The 26752-nt window shown below is 40.0% G+C and overlaps 1 protein-coding gene across 1 annotated transcript in view; it reads left to right on the top strand.

Moving 5' to 3' along the window:
• The window catches only part of PGM2 (phosphoglucomutase 2), an 819165-nt gene extending 794656 nt beyond the window's left edge, over positions 1–24509 (top strand). Inside the window, exon 14 of the mRNA XM_044062144.1 lies at positions 23792–24509. Coding sequence (XP_043918079.1) covers positions 23792–23894 — 103 coding nt within the window. The 3' untranslated portion in view covers positions 23895–24509. The remainder of the gene's footprint in view (positions 1–23791) is intronic.
• Positions 24510–26752: the final 2243 nt, after the last annotated feature.

Below are 26752 nucleotides of genomic sequence, written 5' to 3'. Positions count from 1 at the left end.
CCCATATGTCACAAGATGGGTTACAAACTGGCTAAGTGACAGAACCCACAGGGTCAGAGTGGCTGGTGCCATGTCAGACTCCAAGCCGGTCACAAGTGGTGTCCCACAGGGCTCAGTCCTAGGCCCCCTCTTGTTCGGCATCTACTTTTCAGAAGTACAGGCAAACACAGGAGGATTATGGCTGACTAAGTTTGCAGACGACTGCAAACTGGGCGCCATAGTTGAAAACACATCAGACACAGATATCCTTCAGAAGGGTCTCATAGAAACGGATAACTGGTGCCAGAGCCATGGCCTAAAGTTAAACGCCAAAAAATGCATAGTCATACCCTTCGGGAAAAACAAGATTACCCCTAGCTACCATATAGGTGGCAATCCACTAAGCGCAGAAGAGGTTATCAGGGATCTAGGGACCCAGGTTGACAGTAACCTCTCATTTGACACCCACGTTGCCAAGGCAGTTAGGAAAACCTTCTACATTGCCCACCTGATCATGAAGGGATTCACATCTAGATCAAGGGAGGTCATTGTTCCCCTGTACTCATCACTCATCAGACCAATGATCGAGTACAATGCCCCATTCGGAATGTATCTTACCCGACACCTGCAGCAATTGGAAAGGCCCCAAAAGTTCCTCACCAAGAGGATAAAGGCTCTCAAAAATATGTCTTATGCTGCCTGACTGAAGGAACTCAAGCTCTATTCGGTCGCATACCGTTTGCTCAGAGGTGACCTGTGCCTAATATACAAGGCCATGCCAAACCCTGAATTGATGGACATGCTCCACCTCAAAAAAATCTAAATCATTAAGAAATACAAGAGGAAGGGACTTAAACCTTAACACAGTTATAAATAGGACATGCTGGAGGGACAGATTCATCACCCAGAGACTCCCTATGCTGTGGAACACGATCCCAGTACATGTGAGGCAGAGCACCTCGCTGGCCCTGTTCAAGAGAAATCTTGACATATGGATGGGAGATCGCAGGTTTACCCTGGGGATCACCTCAGTCCTCAGTATCACTGCTAGACAGAGGTACGGTAAACTAATGGGCACAATACCTTTCAAACTTAAGGGGTGGTGAAAGCCACAAAACTATGGGCTAGGCTTATAAATGCCCTAGGGCAGATAGCCTAGTATGAACCTATGAACTTATGAACCTATGAACCAATCTTTTGGTAAATCTACCATAGTTTGTAGTTTTTCATTCTGTCTGTTTGCTTGTGTGTATTTGAGAGAGTGTTCCCGCCAATTAGCTGTCCTTCCTACAGTTGGTCAACATGGCTGAAAAGTCAAAAGGTGCAATGGGTTTTAAATAGTGCCAGGATTGTGGACGTAAAATGGCCAACTCCGACGGGCACTCTTCCTGCGTATATTGCTTGAGCCTAGCCCATCTGGACCAGGAATAGTTTGTCTGCTAGGCCCTCAATAATCAGGCCTTGGTAGAGCAATGGAATAAATTAATATTAAAAGGGCTAATCAAGTCTTCCTTCGAAGAAGTCTTATCCAAGAGTGATTCATCACCTTCTAAAACAGTATCTGGTACAAGGCAAGTCACTATGTGCCTACTTCTCCTTCACCATCAGTGTACAAAAAGCATAAACTTTCTGTTCCAACCACTTCTATGGAACTGAAGGCTGAGGCACCAAGACTTTTGGAGCAGACTGCCCCTTTGGCACCGTCCACTTTGACACCATGAACTTCGGTGCCAGTCTCGTCAGCACCGACTTCTTTGGTTTCCCAATTGGAGCCGACCTCTCCTACTGCACCACAGCAGACATTGCGTATCCCATCGGAGCCAGAAACAGAATTAATATGTACGCCCAGGACAAGATATTCCCCCTTTATTGACCCTTTCATGGGAAAGCTTCCCAGTCCTTTCCTAGAAAGACCAGAATCTCCTTCTGGGTTATCTGTCCGTTCCTCTAATAGTCTTACCAAAGTAGACAACCTGAGGTTGGCGGATCAGCTCTTAGTGGTCAGGGGTCTTTCTGTCTCCTCCCAAACCGCTCTCCGCTCTGGAGTTGGGGTGTTTTTTCCCAGTACTCCAACCAAATCTTCCTCCTCTAAACTCCTCACATGGCTTAGAGCTTCCCACTCTGATCAGTCCTTTTGTCTTTGGTTCCAGGATATGTATTGACTTCTTTGGAGCTGGCAGATTCCCAGGGCCGTGTCATGTCCGAAGGTCTCTGATCAACTCCAGCTTTTTATACGGACTCATCCTTGACTCTGAGAACTTCGACAGCTGTGGGCTCTTCCTTGGCTCCTGCTTCGGAGGTGGGTCTCTCTGACTGGGATGTGACCCCAGTTCCAAGGTTGTCCTTCTTGCTTCCGGGCTACCATCCCTCTTTGGGGTGTGGGGCCTGCCTTCCAAGTAATGGAGAGGGCATTGGCCTCCACAGGCACTCAGCTAGCCTCTTCTGTGTCTGGGTTTTATTCATAGACTCCTCCTTGTCCATAGCTACCACCATCCTCCACTCCCATCCAGCGAGCACCAAATCTGCAAGTGACCCCTGTGCAGGACCCCTCTTCTTCCAAGTCCTCCACAAAGATCCCCACTGAGGAGCCACCCTAGAAGAAGAAGTACAAGAGGAAGCACTTAAATTCCCTGGAGGAATCTGTCACTGAAGACACAGATTTCGATGATTGGGAGAGTTCCCCTGGTCACCCCCGGAAGACATCTCCTTCAGAGACATCTTAGAGATCCTCAAACAGAGGGGTAACTGGCAGCCCAAAGACCCGACTTCTGAAGAATCCATGTACTTGCAAGCTTTTGGTGCTCACCCATCTACTTCTTGGGTGACCCCCTCCCGTTGACTATCATATCAAGTTGATTGCGCAGCAGGCATGGAAGACCCTCCTGGTTCCACAGAGCTGATTCCCTGGAGACCAGACAAAATTCTCTCATCTCCACTAAACCACCAGCATTGGGCTAAGGGTTTAGTAGTAGATGCTATGGTGGTGGTGGTGGCCACCAAAAATCCCCCTAACCAAGAGTCTAGGTCAATGGCCAGATTTGGAAAGTGGGTGTATGCATCATTGACCTTAGCCCTAAGGTCTTTGAATTGTATGGCACATTTCACTAGGCTCCAGAGGGATCTGATCAAGGAATTGTCAGATATCCTGGCAGGAGCTGTGCAAAGAGGTGCAGAATAAAGTTGTCTCCCAGCTAGCCACCCTGGAGTCTATTTCTAACTCATCCATGAGGCTCATTACGCATGCAGCCGAAGAGACAATGAGGGCAGAGGGTTCAGGTGTTACCATAAGGTATCCCTCCTGGGTGTGCTTGTGTGAGTTTGCGGAGCCATTTAAGTCTTCCGTCATCAATGCTCCCTTTGACAGAGTCTTTATTTGGCTTCAAAATCAAAGAAACTCTAGCCAGGTGCGAGAAGGATGGAATGACCCTATCTGCAGTGGGGATATGTTTTTCTGCTCTCCAATGATCCTACTCTAGGAATTGGAGAAGTGGAAAGATGTGGTTCAAAAAGTCCCAAGGACCTTTTCAGGATTTACATGGTTGTGACTCCCCTCAGGGCAGAGGGGGGAGCTCTAATGGAAGATGCCTACCCCACGACAGAGGTGGTCTGCAAAATTAGAGATCCAGAGATTCTTTCTTTGGGCACCCTTACCAGCACTCCTGAAAAGAGGCCCCATTTGTTTACCTCAGTCAGGGGAAGAATTTCACTGCACTTGACAGCCTGGCGATAAATAACTTCCGATACTTGGGTGCAGAAGATCCTTACCAGAGGTTACCATATCCCCTTCACTCTTTTTCCAAGATCAAAACAGAGTCCCTGATGTTCCATCCAATCAGAGGGACCATGAGGCCATAGAGATTCAAAAGCTGCTGGAAAAAAGTGTCATCCAAGAAGTACCACCAGACAAGATAGGATCCGGGATTTACTCAGTGTGTTTTTTTTTGTGCCAAAGACAGGGGACTTGAGACCAGTTTTAGATATCAGCCTTCTGTACAAGTTTGTTCAGCAAGCAAAATTCCGGATGGTCATGGTTCAATCTATACTACCCTTTCTGGAGGAAAATGATTGGATGTGCTCTATAGACCTTCAAGGTATGTATTACAACATAAAAATGGACAAACACTCCAGAAGGTTTCTCTGCTTTCATCTAGGAGCCAGTCATTTTCAATTCAGAGTGCTGCCCTATGTTCTCACCACAGCCCCCAGGGTGTTCACTAAGCATGTGGCAGCAGTCACAGCTCACTTGAAACTGCATGGATGCCCAGTGTTTCCTTATCTAGGCAACTGGTTTATCACTGCTCCCACCAGGCATCTACTGCTTCAAGCATCAGACTTCATTCTGTACCTGTTTGCTCATCTGAGCATTACAGTAAATCAAGCAAAATCCCAGCTAAGTCCCACTCAAGATCTAGAGTTCATAGGAGCCCATCTGGACACCATCTCTCATGTAGCTTCCCTTCCCCTTCACGGGCTTCAGAAGATAAGATCCAAAGTTCAAGCCATTCTGTCCAGAAAGAAGGTGCCTACTCTTCTAGACATTCAAGCTTTAAGGTCCATGGCAGCGATCATTACCGTGATACCACTAGCAGGATTTCACATGAGGCAGTTACTAAGGCTTCTAGGATCCCAGTGGTTCATCCTAACACATCCAATGACGTACCCAATTCTTATCACCAGTTGCTGCAAGAAGGACTTATCCTGATGGAATCCCAGGATATTGTTTTGGGTCATTCCCTTCATACCCCCTCAACCCAAGGTCATAGTAACCACAAATGCCTCCCAGATGGGGTGGGGGCATTAACTGGGAAGAACAGTCCAAGGCACTTGGTCCCAGATAGAGGCCAACCTGGATATCAGTGTTCTGGAATTGAGGGTGGTGCTGTTAGCATTGCAAGCCTTTCAGTCTGTCTTCCCTCTAGGAACAATTGCTATTCAATCAGACAACATGTTGGTGGTCTGGTACATCAACAAGCAGGGTGGAACCAAGTCTTATCACCTGTGTAGGAAGCACTTAGTGTGTGGCAATGGGCGATATCCTCCAACCACTTTCTAATAGCACTGCACATCCTGGGGAGCTCAAACGTGATTGTGGACAAACTGAGCAGAAGCATTCTCCTACCTCATGAGTGGTCTCAAAAATCCCAGAGTCCCGAAGGAGATTTTAATTCAGTGGGGCTAGCCTTGCTGTGACCTCTTTGCATCACCTGTGAACAACAAATGCAGCAAAGTAGTTAGTTTGCCCTAACGCTCCCTCAGGGAGAGTCCCCGAGAGACACTCTTCTTCTCGATTGATCCTCTGGTCTCCTCTATGCCACTCCCCCCTTTCCTCTAATTCCCTTCTTTTTGAAGAAAGCCAGCCGGTTGAGAAGCAAAGTGATCCTCATTGCACCCTTCTGGCCCCGACAAGCCTGGTTCCCCTTCTTATGGCCTCATCTAGTCCACTGTCCATGGACTCTGGACCCAGTTCCGGACTTGCTGTCTCACCCATAGGGACTGGTGCACCCCAGTCTGCAAAACCTCAAGCTTACAGCTTGGTTCCTCCAATTCCATTAGTCAACAGGCAGAATAATTTACCTTCCCCAGTTCGAAAAATTCTACTGGCTTCCAATATACCATCCATCAGGAAACTCTTCCTTAGCAAGTGGAAGAAATTTTCGATCTGGACATGCGGTAATAATTTCATCCCCTTCTTGGCACCAGTTGAGAAAGTTTTGGAATTTTTAGCCATCCTTTTCTACAAAGGGACTTCTGCTTCCACAATCAAGGTCCAATTACCTGTCATTTCTAATTTCCTAATGGCTTTGAGGACCTTTCATTAATTTCCCACTGGTTATGTAAAGTGTTCCTTAAAGGAGTTTTGCAATTAAAATCTCCATTTAAAGACCCTCTAGTTCCTTGGGATCTGACTTTGGTTCTACAGTCCCTGGTACTCCCACCCATTTGAACCAGCAGCAACTTGCCACATAAATTTCTTTCATGGAAAACTCTTTTTCTGATTGCCATTACTTCTGCCAGAAGAATTTCTGAGATACAAGCTTTATGTTCACAACCACCATACATGGTTTTTCATAAAGATAGAGTTTCACTAAGAACCAACAAATATTTTCTTCCTAAGGTGGTATCAGATTCCAATATTAATCAATCTATTGACTTGCCTGTTTTCTTCCCCAATTTTTCCAACAAAGGTGAATATTGCTTACATTTGCTGGATGTTCACTGACAATTACATTTTTATCTCAGCAGGACTAAAGATTCTAGAAAGTCGGATCAGTTATTTGTAACGTTTTCTGGTCCAACTCTGGGAAAATCTGTTTCTAAAGTTACCCTGTAAAAATGGCTAAGAGACTTTCATATACAATAACAGGAATCTCAAATTACCTACTCCTGTGAGAGCACATTCCACCAGACCTATAGCCACATCAGCTGTTTTTCACTCCAAGGCTTCCATGGATGAAAGGGCAGCAGCAGCAAGGGCTACTCCACATACCTTTATCACTCATTACAAATTGGATATGGTCTCTAGGGGAAGAGCATCCTTTGGCTCTATGGTTCTCAGGAATATTCTTCTACAAGGCCACACATGACCTAAAGTAGCTGGGGGCTCTGTCTCAAGGATAAAGGATGAATGAAGGTTGGCAACATCATATAAAGAAGTTATGTACTCACCATAAAGTTCCATCTGTATTGTCAGTCTTCATTAATTCTTTACACCCTCCCTCCTTCCCCCTCCAGTAGACTTCCTGGAGGATTGGACACTTGTCCTGTTAAGTTGTTAGGTTTGACCTTGGGCATGGCTTCTTTCCTCTGTCTTTCTATGTGGCTGCAAACTTGATCTGAGGTAATATGAAGGGAGGTATTGTGGGTAGAGTCTTAGCCTGAGAGTTTTTGGCTGGTGCGAGCTATATAATGGCTGACCTGGTTCTGAGGATTGGAGCCGAGTCCCAAGGGTAAAGGATGAATGAAGATCAACAACACAGATGGAATGTTATGGTGATTATATAACTTCTTTTTTCAGGCTCCATCACCAACAAACTCTTGCAGTGCTCCTGAAGAGTTCTCCAACTGCTACACTCTTGAGATAGTTGAGAGAATGCTGGTCTCTGAACCCTTTAGCCTGGACAGCCAGCACCCAAGATTCGTGGGTGCACAGAATAATATCCAGAGGCTACAGCATTCCTTTTTTTTCTGTACTCCAAACTCAAAAAGATTTCCTGACATTCCACCTCCACACAGAAAGGCAACAGCCCAAGAAAGTATAAGTCTGCTAGACAGGAGAGTCATCCAGGAGGTCCCACCTGACCAGCAAGGATCTGGAATCTGTTCAGGATTCTTTTTTGTTCCAAAGGGAAACATGGACCTCAGGCTCATCTTAGACCTTAGCCACATTTGTAAAATGGACAAAATTCCCAGGTGGTCACAATTCAGTTCATCTTATCTCTTCTGAGGAAGGATGACTGGATGTGCATGGTGGACTTCAGGATTCCTGTTATCACATAAAAATAGCGAGGTGGTCCAAAACGTTCTTTCATTTTCGGCTCGGAGACCGTCATTTTCATTTCGGTTACTGCTCTTTGGAGTCACCACAGTACTACAGGTGTTCCCATATTTTAGAGGATTTTCTTAACTGCTGCCACCAGGAATCTAATCCCAGCTCAGGCCATAGAATTTATAGGATGTTACCTGGATATGGTCTTATAAATAGCCAGAGTCAAGAGTTATTACTCTGCGGCAGCAAGTGTTATCAGTTTTTTCCCATCAGAAACCTCCAGCCAGATGCATCCTTTGTCTTAGGATCAATAGCAGCCTTTATAATTCATCCATCATGCCAGATTCTACATTAGAGTGTTACAGTGGGCTCAGTTATTTGGTTTATGTTGTTCCAACCCATGCTATCCTTCATCACTCTCATGGAGGTATGCAGGCAACATGTTCAGTGGTAGTTGAACTCTCCTCTAGTCTCTCTAGGTTGTCCTTTTATTCTGCCACCCACACCAACCAAAGTGACTATGGACACTTCCCTTCTGGGGAAGACATTTCAAAGGAAAGACAGTCCAAGACACTTGGTCTTCCTCAGAGGCCAGGCTAAACATCAGTGTCCTGGAGATGAAGGCTGTCCTCATGTTGCAGGCTTTGCAGGACTCACTCACCAGGGGTGTGATTTTAGTTCAGGCAGACCACATTTTGGTGGTCTAGTACATCAACAAACAAGAGGGAACACACTCAGGTTTAGGATCTTTGCTTGGAAGTATCTGCATAGGTATGTTTATACCTCAGGCAGACTTCAAATAAGTTTTCACCAGGTAGATAGCACATGGTAGAGGTGTGATGGGGAAGAAAGAGGTAACTTGGAACATATATTCTGGGATTGAAATGAGATGGCAGAATTTAAAAATTCCCTGCAGTGTACTCTTATCAGAAATATTGGGTGAGCAAATGGCTGTAACTAAGGAAATGATTCTTTTGAGTTGGGACACAGTATCTGAAGTGTCTAGACATAGTAATGCCTTATTAAGTTTTAATTCTACTGGCTGCTAAAAAATGCAGTAACTGGAAAATGGAAATCCAAGTTGAACCCAACTGTATTTGAAGTACTGAATATTAAACGAGATAAAACAACTGGAAGGGATCTTAGAAAATGGAAAAAACAAATTGCATAGAAGTAAATTGAAATTTTGGCAACAAATGTAGAATAATGTTCAGGAGGAGGAGTGAGGTTTAAGAAAAAACAGGAATTCAACAATTTATATAATGCTGGACTGATAAAAGTTAGAAGGAAAGAAAATATACTCAATGTATAATGTATGCAAATGGAAGAAATGTTAATGTTTTTCCTGATGGTGTATGTTTATGTCTTAAGTGATAATTTAATAAAGGTGTTTTAAAAAAAATGCATGTCTGAGAATTGTCATACTGTGTTCCTGGGGATTGGTTACAAGTTCAACCTGGTTAAAAGAGACATCACAAAGGACTAGTAGCTTTACAAACATGGTCACATTTGGGCACTTGTTGGGCACACCCCTGAGAAAGACTTTGGTTAGAATACTACCCATTGCCAAGTACCTTTTGAAATAGGATTTTCTGCCAGATGTATTCATTAGAGAGGGTTCCAAGTTCTCCCTGGTTAGAAGAGCCACCACAAAGGACCAGTAGCTTTGCAACATAGTTTCATTTGGACATTTGTTGGGCACACCCCTGAGAAGGACTTTGTGTAGAATACTACTCATTGCCATGTACCTTTTCAAATAGGTCTCAACTCTGCTGTTTATGGGGCTGTAGTGCATGTCCCTCATTCAGAAGGAAACGAGGTATCTAGCACTGGGACCTTCATAGAAGGATCTCTAATTTGGGTGCATGTCCCCTTCCATTTCATTTATTCATTTCTTTCTGTGAAGCTTCCTTCCTGAGGGGAATTTGTCCCTTGTTGATGCATGCTGTGGCATCACATGCCACAAATTTAGCCCATGAGTCTGGCAGATGTTCATCATTATGATCACTGCTGCAGTAGCCTAAACTATATGAATTATGTCTTGCATACAATATAATAGCTGGCCAGCTTCCAAAGCTTCAGGGCACCTTCCATGAGCCCAAGCAGTTGATGAGCTCGAGCTGAGATGACTAAAAGTTAAATTTTGGTGCCAAGCACTTAAGAGCTTACCTGCCACTAAAGAGCACTCTGCTGCAGGCTTTCAAGGATTGATGGTTGGCTGATGCTGTTGTGTTGCTAGGCAGATAAGTTCCCTTCATGGAAAAAAAAAACTTCCACTTGACTTTTATCAAAGAGAGACTTACTTTTTTGTAAAAGATTAACTTTTATTGTAGGAAAAAGTAATTTTGTTCACTGTCTTGTTAATTTGAATGTACTTTAAAATGGGAGTGTCATTTTTTGACTTTTGTGGTAAAAGTTATTAAAAGATGTTTAGAACTACTTTTTTTCTGTGGAGAAACTGCTGTTATTTTACCTTTTGGGGGCTGGGATACGTGTTTGAAGTGCTTTTACTGTGTTTTTATTGTTGAGAAAATGTTACTTTTTTATTTAACTGTTTTATATACTATTGCTTAAAAGCTTCCCCTAGAAACAAACACAATTTTCGGCTTAACAATGAAACAAAGTATCAATTCTTTGGTTGTACCTTTTTCTAGACACAAACAGAAAGGTTGTTAAGCAGCATTTACCACCACAGGAGACTGGTAATTTATTTTAAGCTGCAAGTAGGTGACTCTGCTGTGGCCAAAGCTACTTCCTTTGACCACTTATTTATTTATTATTATTTATTTTACATTTGTTTACCGGGAACTGTCCAACTAGGAAGAGTTGCCCGTTTTCAGCAGAGGCCCAGGGAGAAAAGCTCCATACAGTAATACAATAAGGAATATGTAAAATAGAAAAATTTGCAGTATCACACAGTAATAGAGTAAGAATATGTAGAATAGTAGCATTTGTAGTATCACACAGTAGTACAATAAAGAATATGTGAAGTAGTAACATTTACAGTATTACACAGTAATAATGTACACATTTACAATATCACACAATAATAATGTACAGAGTAATTGCAGACAAATTATAAAAAGTCAGACAATGGCAACGTTTATAGCACACTTTAGTAACTGAACAAATCTCGACATATACTGGAAGTAGAGTCAATACTCTCCAAACAGTAGAGTGTATATATAGTAAATAGGTAATCACAGACAGAAAAATTGTAAGTGTATGCAAGAATAAAGTTATACTAATATTCATTACATCTGATTTGGTGACTAGTAGTTGTGTATGGGATAGCTTTGAGATAAAGGAACAAGATGATGTGAGAGTAGGAATAATTGGTAGGATTTATCCAGGGCTAGAGCAGGAGCATATCCATGAGTGGGATAAGTAGGACTTAAGAAGGCTCTTAAAGTTATGTATGTTTTCTAGTGATTGGATATCTAGAGGAGGAAGAGTATTCCATGCTGTTGCAACAGCAGTAGTATAGAGGGAGTTCCCAGAGTAATATTTACTTTTAGAAATTTCGACCAGTGCTTTGTTGATAATTCATAGTGTTCTCATCTTTTTCTTTAGATCCCTCTGGTGTAGTCCTTACAGCCACCATGGACCGAGGGTTAGACATATCGTTGAGATACCCATAGTGTGCAAAGAATAACCACACTTGTGTCATGGGAGAAAGGGCAGGGAGAGCGTCTCTGCTTAGCCAGAATGCTGTGCCCATCCCTAGGGAGTTCTTTCTGGCAATTCTGGATCTTTCTCCAGAAATTCTTATGAAAAATGAAGGAAAATAAATAAATAAATATATAAGTCTTCTACCAGTTACTCTGGATAGGTGTAATTTATTATTTATTTATTATTCACACCCAGGCTAAACTATTATTAATATTCTTACTCGTCTTCTTCTTCTGTAGGTACGCAGGCTAAACTACTAACTTCAACACACCGAGCCTTTCGGTACTCATTCTTTTTTTTTATCCTAAAAAGTAAACATGGTCATTACCCTACCAGACTGCATCTTAAACTGTATATAGAATGTCTTTGCTGTAACAGATTCTACCCTAAACAACTGTTCATATCTATCACTTATGTAAACTCAGGAACTCTAACCATTGTATGACATAATCCTACTAACCACCTCAAATTGTAATCTCAAAAGAATGTTAACAAGAGTATTGTGTATTACACCAATGTACCATGAAAGAAACTATGTATAATTAAGCAATAACCCACGCCTGGGTGTGGGTAATGCTGGATTTACCCACGACTGGTGTGGTTTGGTCATGAGGGTGAAGCCCGAGTGGCCAAACAAAGTCAACCGTGGGTAAATCCAGCATTACCCACACCCAGAAGTGGGTTATTGCTATTATACAATGACATTATTTAAGAAAAAAATACTTATTTTTCTTAAATAATGGCATTGTATAATGCCTCTGTGCTGCCCTTCCGCAGCTGTCTGGTATTCTGCGGCAGTTATGATGTACTGCACATGCGTATGCTTACGCAGTACATCAGAGCTGTGGGTGGAAGCAAAGGAGAAAGCAAGATCTCCTTTGCTTTTTACAAAGTGTCTCGCTATGTTAAAGGAGTTTAACATAGCGAGACAGCTTTAAAAAAAGCAACGGAGAAAGCAAGATCTCCTTTGCTTTTTACAAAGTGTCTCGCTATGTTAAACTCCTTTAGTTTCTAAAAAGCAAGGGAGATCTTGCATTCTCCATTGCTGTAAAAAAAAAAAAAAAAAAAAAAAAAAAAAAAAGACTTATACTAATGGAAAAAGTCCGGACCTTTTTCCATTGGCATAAGTCTGATTTACAATGTGCATGCTGACCAATCAGCATGCACGTTTTGGAATATTAATGGGGGGGTCGTATAATAGTTGTACTATGAATGAAAATTCTAGAATGTAGTATGAATGTACAATGAATGTAAATACTGTAATGCATAGTGTAAACACCTCTGTATAGCAAATTCATTCTACCACATTTTTTATAATGTAGTATTGTTAGGTAAATGGAGCTTTTCTCCCAGGCCTCTGCTGAAAACAGGCAACTTGTCCAGTCTGACGTCCCTGGTAAATAAATGTAAAAATAAATAAATAAATTAGACTTAACTCAGAGTTTACTGCTGGCTGTTGACCATTCTTTTAAGGCTGTTTCTGGAAAAAGAAAATTGAATTCCTCTTTACTTAAAGAGATTCAAGAGAGTGAATCTGTGAGGGAGTGTGAAGGGACAGGTGCAGGTTTGTTTGCTCATTCAGATTCTGAATAGACAGTGGTATTACTGTGAAAGATTCTCTTTCTGAGATAATTTCTAGGATTAATCTCTTTCCCAGTGGGAAAACAGTGCTGTTTCTAAATCTTTCAGAAAATATTATGATTTATTACAACTGGAATTTTCAAAACCTTCATCTATTTCTCATGTTCTTACTGACTTGGAGGATGTTTTTGTTACAGCCTGGAAATTCCCTGACAGAGCAGATAGAATATATAAAGCTCATCAGTCTTTTTAAGTTTTTTGTACACTAACCCCAGACCTGATTTAGCAGCTCTTGTTTTAGTGAACCCAGTTGCTGTTAAACATGTTAATTATAATCTCTCTCATTCCTAGGCTGCCTTTTCATGTGAAGCATAGCCCTTCCCTGACCCTCTTCCAATGCAGTTTGGATCAATGGATGGGGAATCATAAAGTCACTCCTGGGGTGGCACCCATGTCCCTTATGGTTAGGGACAGGTTGTAAAATTCCCAAAGGCATAGACACAAACCTAAGCCATCTTCTAGCCCCTAAGTATCAAAAATATGGGCAAATGGGGGCAATGGCTATGCTTGTAAGAGCTCTTGAGCCATTAGCCTGGTAATCCACTATGAACCAATTTTTACAAAGATGGGGAGGGTTTTGATAAGTTTGAGAAAGTGTATGCTTCTGTAACTTTAGTTTTTAAAATTATCAGTTGTCAGACTCCTACATTGAAGTCTATCCTGGCTAATTGTGAAAGTGTGAAGAATGTTTTTCCATAAGTTTCTTTCTGTAAGGAGAAATCTGCTTTGTATAATTTGGTTTCTTCTTTTTATCAAGTCACTACTTATTGTTTAACATGTGCCTGTGACTCTGCGGATGCCATTTCCGGGGCTGCTGACACTGGAACTGTTCTGAGGTGGTTTGCTGACTGATTTCATAGAAACCTCCAAGAGGGTGTCAAGAATTAAATTTTGAATTCCCCTCGCACATTCTACTGCTGAGGTAATCAAAAATGTGCTGACAGAGAAAGCGATTTAAAGAATGTCATACTTTTCTGCCCTCCTTCTCTCTTTTCCCAGTTACTCATTGCTCCCTTGCCTAACTTTAGTTGAAAGTAAAGTGAATAATCCCTGCAAAATGCAACAAAAAGCCATGGCAGGGCTTTCCTAAAAGAAAGCAACAACCTCTCAGAACAAAGGGCAGTTAAACAACTCAGAATGACTATATGAATGAGGGACCTTGTTCCCCTCTCCCACCCTTGCAGTCCCTTTATCTTTCCAGAATGTCTGTACCATAGTAGTACCATTTTTGTGGTGTATGGTTTTCTTTGCATGCTGTAAAGTAAAGTTTTCTCATTTATTTTCAAGTGTAATGGAGATTTTAAATAGGTGCTGCGGTTCTTTTTTCCCCTTTCTTTCTCCCCTCTCTCTTATTGCTAAGTTTTAAGAAATGTAGGCACTGCAATGTAAAAAAGCCTTGTTCAAAGAGCATGACAAAAGAAATGTAAATTTGCTTTTTCCTTTGCTTGCATGGGGGAATGACTGGATTAAGGACCTTAGATTGATTTAGTAACAAGTTTTAACAGAAAGCCAGTAAATGAAAAATAATATTGACTATTATGAGTTTTTTCTAGTGAATGAATGTATGCTTAGTAGCAATTCTGTATCTGGCCCTCATGTCCCCATGGAAACAAACTGATAAAGAGAAATTGAATGTCAGGTGCTCAAGTCTCCATGGAAACAATCTGATAATGAGAAAGTGGCTGTCTGGTTCTCTTGTCTCCATGGAGACAGTCTGATAAAGAGAAGTTTGTTACAGTCTGGTGATTGATTGGCTGGGAAAAAGAGAAACTGGCGAGGAGACAATGTTCTCTGAAAGCATTCATGGGTTTTCCCAGCTGGGATATAAAGATAAGACCAAATCAGTTAGCACTTAGAAGCACATGCGCCATGCATATTAGCTTGGATAACCTTTCTTTTAGGATAACTCAAGTCTATGAGTGTGGCTGTCAGTTTGGGACATTTGTTCCTATTAGGAGGGGAAAACTTCAATGTTTGAAGATGTACATAGTTTTGTGTGTTAGCATCAAATTAATAGGTTTTAGGGGGTATTAGGGGTTTGTTTTTTTCCCCTCAGGGCTTTCAGTAAAACAAAACATTTTGTACAATGTGGCATAGGCTCAAATGGATATGACAGCAAACAACAATATAAAAGTTCAACCTACCAAGCAGTGTATGCATGCAACACAAACGCTGGAATTAGACATTAAACAAAACAGATGTTATAAATAAAAGGTAGGAATAATAAATTTTTAATACAATGATGCTTTCTGTAATGTCTTTAAATGTTAGTGGTCTCACAGATAAATAGAAAAAAGAAATACTAATGAACTATATTTATAAATGTAGCGTGCAAATAGCTATGTTAAAGAGATACACTTGGAAAGAACTGAACATGTGAATTTGATAAAGAAAGGTTTTCAGGATGGTTTTTCAGCAGAATATCTGGAACAAAAGAAAATAGGAGTACTTCTGTTAACTGCAAGAGGAGCTCCAATAGTGGTAGAATAGAATAAAAAATATAATAAGATAATAATGACAGATTTGTAGTGCTAAGAGGCTACTGGCAAGGGAGGAGGGTTTAACTGGCATGTATTTATATTCCACCTAAAACTGCTATAATGGAGCTTAAGAAAAATTCTGGGAGAAATGATAAGTTTTCAGCAAGGAATATTACTTATGGGGGGACTGGAATTTGATGTGCAGCAGTGAAGATGTGTCTGGGGGGTCCAGAAGGAAAAGTATAACAAAGGAAGGTAATTTTTTCTAGAAATTTATGAAAATATTTGGCATGGAAGATGTGAATTCAGTAGCAGAAGTTTAGAGTGAATGTGCATATTATTCCCCGAGATTTAAAATCTGGGCTAGGTTAGACAGAATTTACATTTCACATGAATATGTGCATTTAATTGAAGGTCTTTGTTCATATCCAACAACTATTTCAGATCATCCACCAATAATAACTAAAATAAAAAAACAGGGTAATGAAATAAAAATGAGACACTGGTGCTTTCCCACCTATCTGCTGAAAAAAAGGGAATTTAAGGAATGGGTAGTGGAGATTATTCAGGAGCTATTTGAGAGGATAGAAACTACTTCTGAAAAAATATAGCTAGGTAGTGGGATAAAATTAAGGTGGAGTTTAAAAATAGGGTGGAAATAAAGGGAGCTATGGTTAAGAATTAATACAAATTATTTAGAGGGACTGACAGATTAGTTATAAAGTATTGCAGAACAGGAACAATCTCACAGAACAAGAAGAGGGTCAACTGCAGAATGCTAAGCAGAAAATTAAGGATTACCTCTATAATATATACAAGTTTAGAAAGACTGCTGTTAAGCAACAGTTTTTTTCTTTTTATAATAACACTAGAGCACAAAACCTTTTAGCACAATGACTCAGACAACAGAAAGTAGAAAAGGCTGTCGCCAAGCTTAGGGAGCCTATAACAAGAAAGGTAACTAAAGATCCTGTAGAGGTATTATAAATATTTGCGAAATTCTATGAAAGTCTGTATAAAGCAGAGAAATATGGAAATCAAGAAAATATACAAATGGAAATGTTTATGGAAGAATTAAATATGCCAAGGTTAGAGGTAGATGACGCTGAATTTATGGTTAGGATAGGAGGAGATGAGATAAAATTGTGATGTATAACCAATCTACAGGAATGTCCCTAGTAATAGATGGTATTCCTGTGGAAGTTTGGAAGCTTGGAAAGAAAAACTGATAAGACCTGGAAGATTTTAACAGTATTGTAAGAGAAGGAGAAGTACCAACATTCTGGAAGAAAGCAGTGGTAGCTGTAATACCTATACAGGGTAAAGATCCATCAGATCCACCTTCATACAGACCAATTTCAGTACTAAACTATGATTATAAAGTGTTCATGTCTAAAAGAATGAGAAAAGTAATGCCAAAATTGATAGATCTGGAGCAGTGTGGTTTGTGTAGGGAAGGCAAACATTTGTCAACATTAACAGAACCGTGATGATCCAGAGGGAAGGAGAATGTAAGAAAATATTATTGTTGTTGGTGGGTCTTGATGCAGAGAAAACATTTGACAGAGTAAGCTAGTACTTTATGAGCAGGGTAATGGAAGCATTTGCATTTCCTGAAAAAAAAATGATAAGGTTGATTAGGAGGATATATGAGGGATTGGTGGTGAAAATTAAAGTGGGAGGGGTCCTCTGTGATGATTTTTGCTTGAGCAGAGGAACCAGACAGGGGTATCCTCTTTTCCTTTTGTTATTTACATTATATTTAGAACCACTGACAAAAAACAAGGGACTCAAATTCAAGGGTATAATTGGTATGTCATTCAAGAAATGCTGGCTCTGTTTGCAGATTATATTATTTTATACTTGTCAAAACCAAAAAGAGATGTTACAGTGTTGGGGAACATTTTGATACAGTTTCATATCTTTTTGGGATACAAAATTAATGAAGTTAAAGCAAAGGCAATAGTGGCAAATTATGTACCCACATATGAATTGGTTCAGCAATATCCATGTATTATGGGGACTTGATAAAATGAAGTATTTAGTCGTATGGATTAAAAATGATTTTGGTATAGCAGTTAAGGATATGTGGAAAGAGACTACAAAAAAGATCATGCAAAAACTGAGAAAATTGAAGTTTTGTTATATGGATATGGATAGTAAGATACAAGATGTTATTTTAGTCCCATTTGTCTTATACACAGGTCAGGCATATTTTTATCAACCAGAGGAGAAGTTGTGGATAGCAGTTAGTAAAGAGCTGAAGGACTTTATCTGAAAGGGGAAGACGGCAAGAGTTAAGAGGGATAAGATGATTCTTCCAGTAGAAAAGGGCAGGTTGGGATTACCCAATTTGAAGGGATATTTGAGATCTACACAGTTAAGATTCCTATGCATAGCACAAGCAGAAAACTATAATTAAAAATGGAAAGGGATGATGATAAAACATAAATTTGTTAATACAGTTTGATAACATTTATATACATGTAAATTCGCCTATATCACAAGTGATAATTCACTAAAGGTGTTTAAAAAAAAAGAAAGTCTGAACCTCCATCTCTGTCTCTTTTTTTCAAATCAAAGGGCTCTGAATGTAATCCATCAAAGTTACAGATGACAGTGGGAGGCTAATCCTCCTTTTCAGGAGATTCCTCTTTGTCCGCCAATCCAAACTCTTCTCTTCTCTACTGTTCTTCAGCACATATGGTCTCAGAGGGTAATAGAAGCTGCTCCCCCTCCTTTTCAAGAAAGATTTTATTCCAGGATGTTTCTGGTGAGAAAGAAGATTCTTGGAGCCCTGTTCTAGATCTTTCCTTCATAAACCAGCTTGTGATAGTGCCCAAATTCAAATGATATCACTTCAGAACTTACCCCTTCTTCTTCATTTGAGTTACTTAATCAACCTAGATTTAAAAGAGGCAAATCATAGTATTCCTATTAATCCAGATTTCAGGAATTTCTTACGGTTTTGGGTGTCTTTCCAAGACAGTATTCAGAAATTCCTTTTGACTTCTCAAAGGATTGTTTTGCTGAGATGCCTGTGGGACACCTTGGTGCAAGGAACTTTTCATCCACAGGAAAAATAGGTCTATATTTTGATCTGTTTCTGGGATTTTCCACACAGAGGTTTGTCATAGAAAGGAAATTCTTCAGGATAAGTTTCATGACATCTTTGATTCTCATAATGCTGGCAAGACTCCACATGAGAAGGATACAGTGGTATCTGAAATCTCTTTGATACCAGCATCAACACCCCATTGACTTTTCAAATTCAGCTTTAGGATTTGTAAAGTGGGAGTTGATATGGTGGGCACACAACATTTCTCAGAATTTAGGTGTCCCATTCTCCTGTCATGCCGCAGCACAGTCAGTCACAACTGACACATTAGACTGTGCTTGGGGAGCAGTGTCAATAGGCATAAAAGTGCGGTTCCCTATTACACGATCAAAGAAACTTTTCTTTGAACCCATAATAGTCAAACCCAAAACATCGAAAACACTAAACCGCAAACGGCCACATCTGCAAATTTTTTCCTAGGGAAAAAGTTCAGTTGGCCATTCTCGCGGTTTGCCTTTTTCCCCCCAACGTTGAGCAATCTCGGAATTGGTATATTTAGTTAGGGGGGTGGGGGCACAGTCCCCCACTTGATTAGGATTGTGAAGTTTGTGTTGTTTGTCTGCAGCCTCGTGAATTTTTCCCTAGGAAAAAAATTCACTGAAGTGGCCATTCGCGGTTTAGTGTTTTCGATGTTTTGGGTCTGAGTATTACACGTTCGAAGAAAAGTCTCTTCGATCGCATAATATAGACCCTAAAAGTGCAGGGTCTTTAAAATAGAAAAGACAGATCAAAACCCATCAACATAAAAGAAATGTTAGCTATTGTAAATGCTCTCAGCTCCTTGAATCATTTGTGGTCCCTAGGACCACTTCAAGTGTTTACAAACAACACCATAGTGATGTGGTACATAAACGAGCAAGAGGGAACCAGGTTTTACCCTCCATGCAGCCTAGCCATATTAGCATGGGTTTTAGCTTTACAGCACAGTCTCAATCTACAGGCATCTTACATCCCATCAGAGCAAAATTGTTTGCAGACAAGCTGAGTGTGGCCAGGACAGGCCCTCATAAATGGAATTGTATATATCTACCTCAAGTAGATCTGTTTACCTCCTATCTAAACAATCACTTGGCAAATTTCTGCTCCAGGACTCCATGCAAGAAGACGTGGACAACAGATGCTTTTTCTTTTCTCTCTTCCTTGGAAAGGAAAGTTCCTGTATGCCTTTCCATCCTTTCACTGATTTGTAGGGTACTTCTGATGATTCAGAAGGACTCCCGATACATCATTGTGGTGACTCTCTTCTGACACAGGCAACCATGATTCTCCATTCTTTTGGAAATGGCCAGGGGCAATTACTTACAAGATTCCTCACGGACTAAATTAAAGGTGTTTGATAAATCTTAACCCTAAACAGCTGCAACTGACTGCCTGGATGATAGCTATAAATACATTTTAGGCATCTTTTTTTCTGAGGACGTATAGCAATTATTAATGGAGACAAGAAAGCCTACTAATAGAAATTCAAATATTAGCAAGTGGAAAAGGTTTTCTGGTTGGTGCCAACAAAAGAACCAGCACCCATTCATGGCTAGTGTTTCTCTATTTTCACAGGATTTGTATGAGTTACTATCCCATGGTCTGTCTTACTCCTCATTCATGGTTTATTTGTTGGCCATTTCAGCATGTCTGCCCATGGATCCTCTTCTTTCAATGTATTTTCTTGTGAAAACATTTTTAAAAGGAGTTCTGCCTGAGGGTACCTCTTTGAAAACCAGTTGCCGCTCCTTGGGATCTTAATTTTGTTTTACAAAAAGTAGTACTTTTTGCACTTGAACCAGCTCATCAGGCTGACTTGAAGTTCTTGACATGGAAAACAGTCTTGCTCATTGCTCTGGCCTCTGCAAGAAAAGTATCTGAGTTGCAAGCTCTTACAGTGGGTCAGCCTTATCTTATTTGTCAAAAAGGTAGAGTTTCTTTGAGAAATGATCTTTCTTTTGTACCTAATGAAGTATCTGAGTTAACTTTGTCAAACTATCCATCTCCCTGTCTTCTTTACAGAATCTAAAAATGAGGAGAAAAAAGATACTTCATATCTTGGATGTCTACAGGCAACTTGGGTATTATTTTGAGAGAGAAAAATCTGTCAGAACTTGTGATCGTCTGTTCACTTGCACAACCATACTTCCTTTTCTCTGCCGTTTACATAGTTCAGATTTTCCTCCTGAATTATCAATGAAATGTATGGTGTGCTGTGCCTAAAGCAGAAACTCTTAAGAATCTGCATGACTTCCTTACAGTGCACATCCTGTTTAGCCCACCACTCTCCAACTAAATAAAAAAAAATGGGAAGGATGTCAAGCCTCCTTCTACCCAGAGAGAAAACAGCTCCACAGACCTTTTAGGATATTTATGCAAAATAGTTTCTTCTGCCTCAAATTCAACAAAACTTTTTATGACCAGGGCAGCGTCTCTTCTCATGTTTATAGCCACTCTTGTTAACACAAGGCCTGAAGTTCAGTTGCACCATATCTTTCTGTGCATGTCATGGCTCTCTTTTTTGCCTACATTAGTCGTACATCACATATTCACTTTCTCAATTCTTTTAACTGACCTAAATTTTATATAACATACATCAGTTTCCTCACTTAATTATATTAATTGTCCACTAGTAATTTAATTTGCTCTGAATACCTACACAACTTTTGACTAGGTCAGGTGCGTTTCTTTTTAATAATCCACCCCTTGTTTCATATTTTTTACAACAAATGATTGTGCTTTTTATTAGTGCCTCATGCAGTTCACCAAATTTGCAGCTGATGGCTCATTTGTATAGCTCAGTTATATAACCATCTGTTATCTCTATAAGACCTTAAGCACCTGAAAGAAAAATGATGAATGAAAAGACAGGTTCATTCTAGGGTCACATTAATTCCTGTTCATGTCTTTAATGTCTGTTGTTTTCTTTCTGCTTTACAGCAAAGGTAAATGTGTTATGTATATTCAAGGTTTCTGCCCAAACTGCATGCAGAAAAATATAGCACATTCCACCTTTTTAGGTTTCATGGTTATTCCACTGTGGCAAAAATGAATCAAATGATTGATCTAATTCTTCTAGTGCTGTGCTAAACTACTTTGCAAGAAGAGGATTTATAGTAGTTAGGTGTGTCCTCCTAGTCTGGCAGTTAATGTCATTGTGTATCTCTGAAATGCATGTGTCAAGTGTGAGAACTATGAATAGAAAATTGTTAAGCTGTGGAAAGCAGGGATAGATTTCCTAGCTTCACAGGAGTACTTTATCACAGATCAGCTGGTAAGGCAGATAGATTGGTAGGTTCATATGTGTTACTATGAATGCAGTCTGAAACACCACTAAGAAGCCTAGCCCAAATTCCCAATTGCCCTAAAGCAGTATCTGGTTAAGTGACTTGATGACTACACTGCAAAGCATAAGTCAAACCATATTATAAAATTTGCTGATGATACCACAGTCGTGGGACTCATTAGTGGTGGAAATGAAAATAACTACAGGGTTGAGGTGAACACTTTGGTTGCCTGGTGTGACAGGAACAATCTGGACCTGAATGTTAATGAGACCAAAGAAATGATTATGGACTTCAGGAGAAAGGCAGCAGTTCAACCACTCACTATCAAAGGGGAGGTAGTAGAGAAAGTCAAAACAACCAAGTTCCTGGGCCTTCACATCTCTGATGACCTCTCTTGGGCTGCTAACACCAACCATATAGTCAAGACAGCTCAACAGAGGCTTCACCTCCTGAGAAAGCTCAAAAAAGCCAGGCTCCCACTGTCTGCTCTTACCACTTTTTACAGGGGAGCTATCGAGAGCATCCTCACTAGCAACTTCATAGCATGGTTCAGCAACCGCACAGTTGCTGAGAAGAAAAAACTACAGAGGGTGGTGAGGGTGGCTGAGAAATTCTTGGGCACAAACCTCCCTTCTATTCAGGAGCTTTTCTTTACAAGAGCAAGAAAGAGAACATATAAAATACTTGCTCATTTGACCCTTCCCACAACTGGTTCTCACAACTTGCACCTGGAAGGAGGTACCACAGCTTCTACTGTAGGACTACCAGATTCAGGAACAGTTTGTATCCTACAGCTGTGAAACTTATTAATACGGACACCAACCATAATACATGATACACTGAAGCCTTTTTTTTTTCATTTTAATCCTGCTGCTCTGAGCAATTACCGCCAGCATTACTATTATGCAATATGATGGCTATAGTGAGTCACGTCTAAGGTTAACAAATGCAATATGGTAACTAAACAGCTGTTATTCACTAGTCTCTGTTTTCTATCTTAACAGAGTAGGGATTTGGTGGTGGGTATTTATTATTTATCACTGGATAATGGGTATTGAATGTGTTTATGTAATGTGAACTACTTGCATGTCATAAGTGTTATTTTCTTTCTTATGTTATTCTTTGATACTGCTGTATCTATGTTATTTGCACTGCATTTCTGTCATGAGCTGACATTTGTAATTTCATTTAGGCTGCACTTGTGTGGTCCTAAATGAAAGTAAAGTTTCTTTGAATCTTTTGAATCTTTGTAAACAACTGTTTCTCTGTTAACTTTCCTTCCCCTTTTACACAAACAAGGAAGTACACTTATTGTCATCCTTTTCTCTTAAAAATAAATAAACCAGTCTATGGTAATCTCCCGCACTCCATCACCTATTCTTACATTCTCGTGACACAATACTTTTTACCTTGTCTGGAGTCCACATCTGCAGTCCTTCTAAGCTATTTTCTGAGGACAATTAATACAGTAATGCATTTCAGTCTGGTATGTTGGTTTATGGTTATGCAACTGAAAGTTAACTTCTGGGTGTAGTTTCATTCATTTTTCTAAAATGGCTTTTGATGGTATGTGATTACTTGTTTTTTTAGTTTCTTGATTAACATTTAACTTGTGTATTGCCAAATTTATGACTGTTTTAACTTGATTTTACTGGTTATTTTATTGTCATTGTTTTTGCCTTATTTATTTAGTACTGTTGTATCTGGTATATTTTGACAAAACAGCTTAGCAAAGTTGAAGTTGAAAATTTCAGTAGTCCCATGTTGTGACTGAAAAGTTCTGTTTGACAACCCATTCATTTGAGTAGCAAATGTAAACATAAAATAACATCTTTAAAAGTCCACATATGCAAACATACATGCATTTTGCCCTATAACTGACATTTGTTTTAAAGCCACTCCGTGGCAATTGTTTTTTTGCATCTTTTCTAATATAGATACAGCTGTTGTGTACTATGTTAATTCTGACCTCCCCTTTGTATTTATGCACATTCTTAGGTTTTGTCCATGAGATAGAATCACAGCAACTGCGTATCGTAGTCTCCAAAACATGGCACCATTTTATTGTTAAACTTAAAGCTTTGACATTTCTTCAGACCACAGTAAATGGAACCATTCTTTCCACACTAACACTTTTTTTTTTCTTTAGTGATCCAGAGCAACTGAAGAAAGAACTCCAAGAGCTGGTCAGTGCAATTGAAGAACACTTTTTTGAACCAGGGAAGAATAAGCTTGTTCGCAAATCTGACTAATACAAAGGAAGAACATGAACAGATTGTTCTTAAAACCCTTCATATTTTGCAGTACTGTAACTCAAGAAGAACCTTGCACATTACCAAAAAAAAGCCTTTACGTTAGTACTTGTTTCATTTCTTAAGATAATTATTTGCAAAGCAGTACTTCATGTTCTGAAAGTTTCCCATTCTCTTTATTCCTTCTCTTGACAATAGGTGTTGCATCTTTTTTATTTTTTTTGTGACCCGAGTCCCACATAAAGTCTAATGTGTGTAAAAATGACACTTTAGTACCCCCATCCCACTTAACTTGTTGAAAGGTGACTCCTTGGCCAGGTAGGTGTCATACTGCTGGTGAGTCAGGGATTTTATTTTTTGCTGCTGCACTCCTGAGCTACCTTTGATCATACCAGAGGGTGCTTTTGGTGCAATAGAATCCTACAGTTTCCCTTGAGATAAAACAGGCTGGCAACTAACTACTCTGTCTTATTTCCCCAGTTCAACCTGCTAGCAACAGACTCACTAATCAAACCCAGAATGCTTATTGCAGACATGATATTATATTGACATTTTGCAGTACTACACTCACTGAACTCGTATTTACTGTTCTAGAAATGCAGGTGTTTTCAGTTTTATTATTAGTTTTTTAATCTGCTCATTCCCATTTGTTACTGCCCATTTAAAGGATGATGATTTTTTTTTTTATGCCATGTAACATTTTCTACTTCAGAAGCTTTCTGGAATTTTCCACTGCTTGTCATTCCATGGGCAAACCTTGCTTGTTGTAGCACCTTGAAACATGTACACAGTGGGATACATTATAATATTATGAGGCTGAGAGGGGTTGTTGTTGCGTCTTTCGGCTTTTCCCTGTAAGTGGTCACCACAGCGGAACTCTGGTCCGCTAATGATTGACAGTAGATTTTTACGTGCCGAGTTGCCTGGCCTGACGCACAACCTTCAACGAAGGTACGCCAATTCACGCATGTCTCCACACAGAAGATGCTCTAGCTGAGAATCGAACAGGACAACGTCTTACTGGGAGGTGACAATGTTACTGCAGCACCACGAGGCTGAGAGGGGAATAATGGAAATCCATTTTCTTTGATATTGCCTACCTTTTTAAAACCAAGCCCATTTATTTATTTATTTATTTAAAAATATTTAAATTAATTTACCAGGATTAGACACTGCTCAATCAATGATCAATTACAGGCTTAGCTCAGGTTACATCTTAACATAAAAATAATACACAGTATACAGAAGACAATAGTTTACATTTATGAGTAAGCAGAGAAAATCTGACCAACAATATATACACAGATGTAACAAACCAATTATTTGTATAGTTACATAACTGGAATAGAAAAGGGAGAACAGAGTTAAAGTAGAAGAGGCATGGCCTTAAGAGGAATTGTTATCCTGTTACTGATTGCAGTGCATCCCTCCCTTATCCAGCTGCAGAACATTTTCAGTCATTTATAGAATAAAGTTGTAGTGGTCGTACAAGGTCTACCCCGTGAAATACCGTGCTGTTCATTTTACAGGCTTCACAGAGTAAACACACTTACATCATCAGCTATTTGTGATGATATTTCTTGTCATCATAATGCATTTTGTGCAGTTTGACATGCTGTATTCTCTGTGGAGAGCCATTTCCATGTGTTCAGTACATTCCTTGTCATGTAATAGACCTTAACTCGTGGAAGCCCTACAGAAAGTAGAACCTAGTTGGACACATCCTTGTATGTCTTGTCTTGCAGCTCTTAAAAGAATTCTTGAGCAATTGCTCATAGGTTAGAGGTCCCCTATGTACTTTTGACTTTGTGCCATACCTAAGGGATATGCTTAACCCTAGCATCCTTAGTTGTATTGTGTCCATTTACACAAATCGGATATCTTTTACTTAAGTCATTTGAAAGTTATACTTCATATCCAAGAAGTGTGCTGTTTGCAAGGGGATGTGTAGTCATTAGATCATGAAATCACCTGGGTGCTTTCATTATTTTTTTTGTCTGGGACCAGGTCTCAACACAGGTTATTGTTGCCACTTCCAATGTTTCAGCAATTTCACTGATAGGTACAAGAAAGTTATACTCAAGACTTTCAGTATCTGACACCTAATGTAAGGGAACCAGAGGGGAAAAAAACACAAGATCATGAAAGCAGGCTTGTCAAAACATTCAAAACTGGACCACAGATGGTGGTAGAAGAGGCAGAACCCACATGTTATCCACGGTATGACTCTTCTTCTGACTCCACTACTCTTAGGTTGGCTTTCACTGACATCATCAAGGCTATCGACCTCTTATGATGGGGTTATCATCCCATTTCTTGTCAAAGGATGTGACTGAGGTTAATTAGGAGTCTCCCACCAGTCTTGCAACATATCTGCTTGGAACTGTGGACCCTCTTGTTTGAATAATGCATTAGGGAGTTTGAACTTAAGCATGGGTGTTTGCCTCTTGGAGGATTGAGGCAGTCTTCACAGGTCTTTCTGCACCTGTTCAAGAGATCATCCTTCCCTGTCAGTGAATTGGACCACAATTAGCAAGTTAGGAACAATAAGTGCTACAGGTTTCTGTATGTGATCTTCAAGGCCCTGTAGCAGTCTTGCAGCGACTTGTTTCTCTTAATCACACAATCTGTTCATTGTCGATCAGGGTCTCATTTTCTGTTAAAATTTCACCCCAGATACTGCATGAATGCAGTAGTCAATTTAGAGTTAATACCTTAGCTAGCTGTTTCTCTTCCCTTCTGATTACTTGGTTACATTTATGAGTATGGGTATGTAAAGAGTCTTGTAGCTGGTAGGAATAATGAGCTTTTCTTTTTTGCTTGGTTTCCTTCTGGAGATTCTCACCTTTGGAGTAGTA

The sequence above is a fragment of the Protopterus annectens genome, chromosome 2.part1 (assembly GCF_019279795.1).
Source record: "Protopterus annectens isolate FY-2018-M chromosome 2.part1, PAN1.0, whole genome shotgun sequence".
Classification (NCBI taxonomy): domain Eukaryota; kingdom Metazoa; phylum Chordata; order Ceratodontiformes; family Protopteridae; genus Protopterus; species Protopterus annectens.
This window is presented reverse-complemented; position numbering and strand designations above follow the sequence as displayed.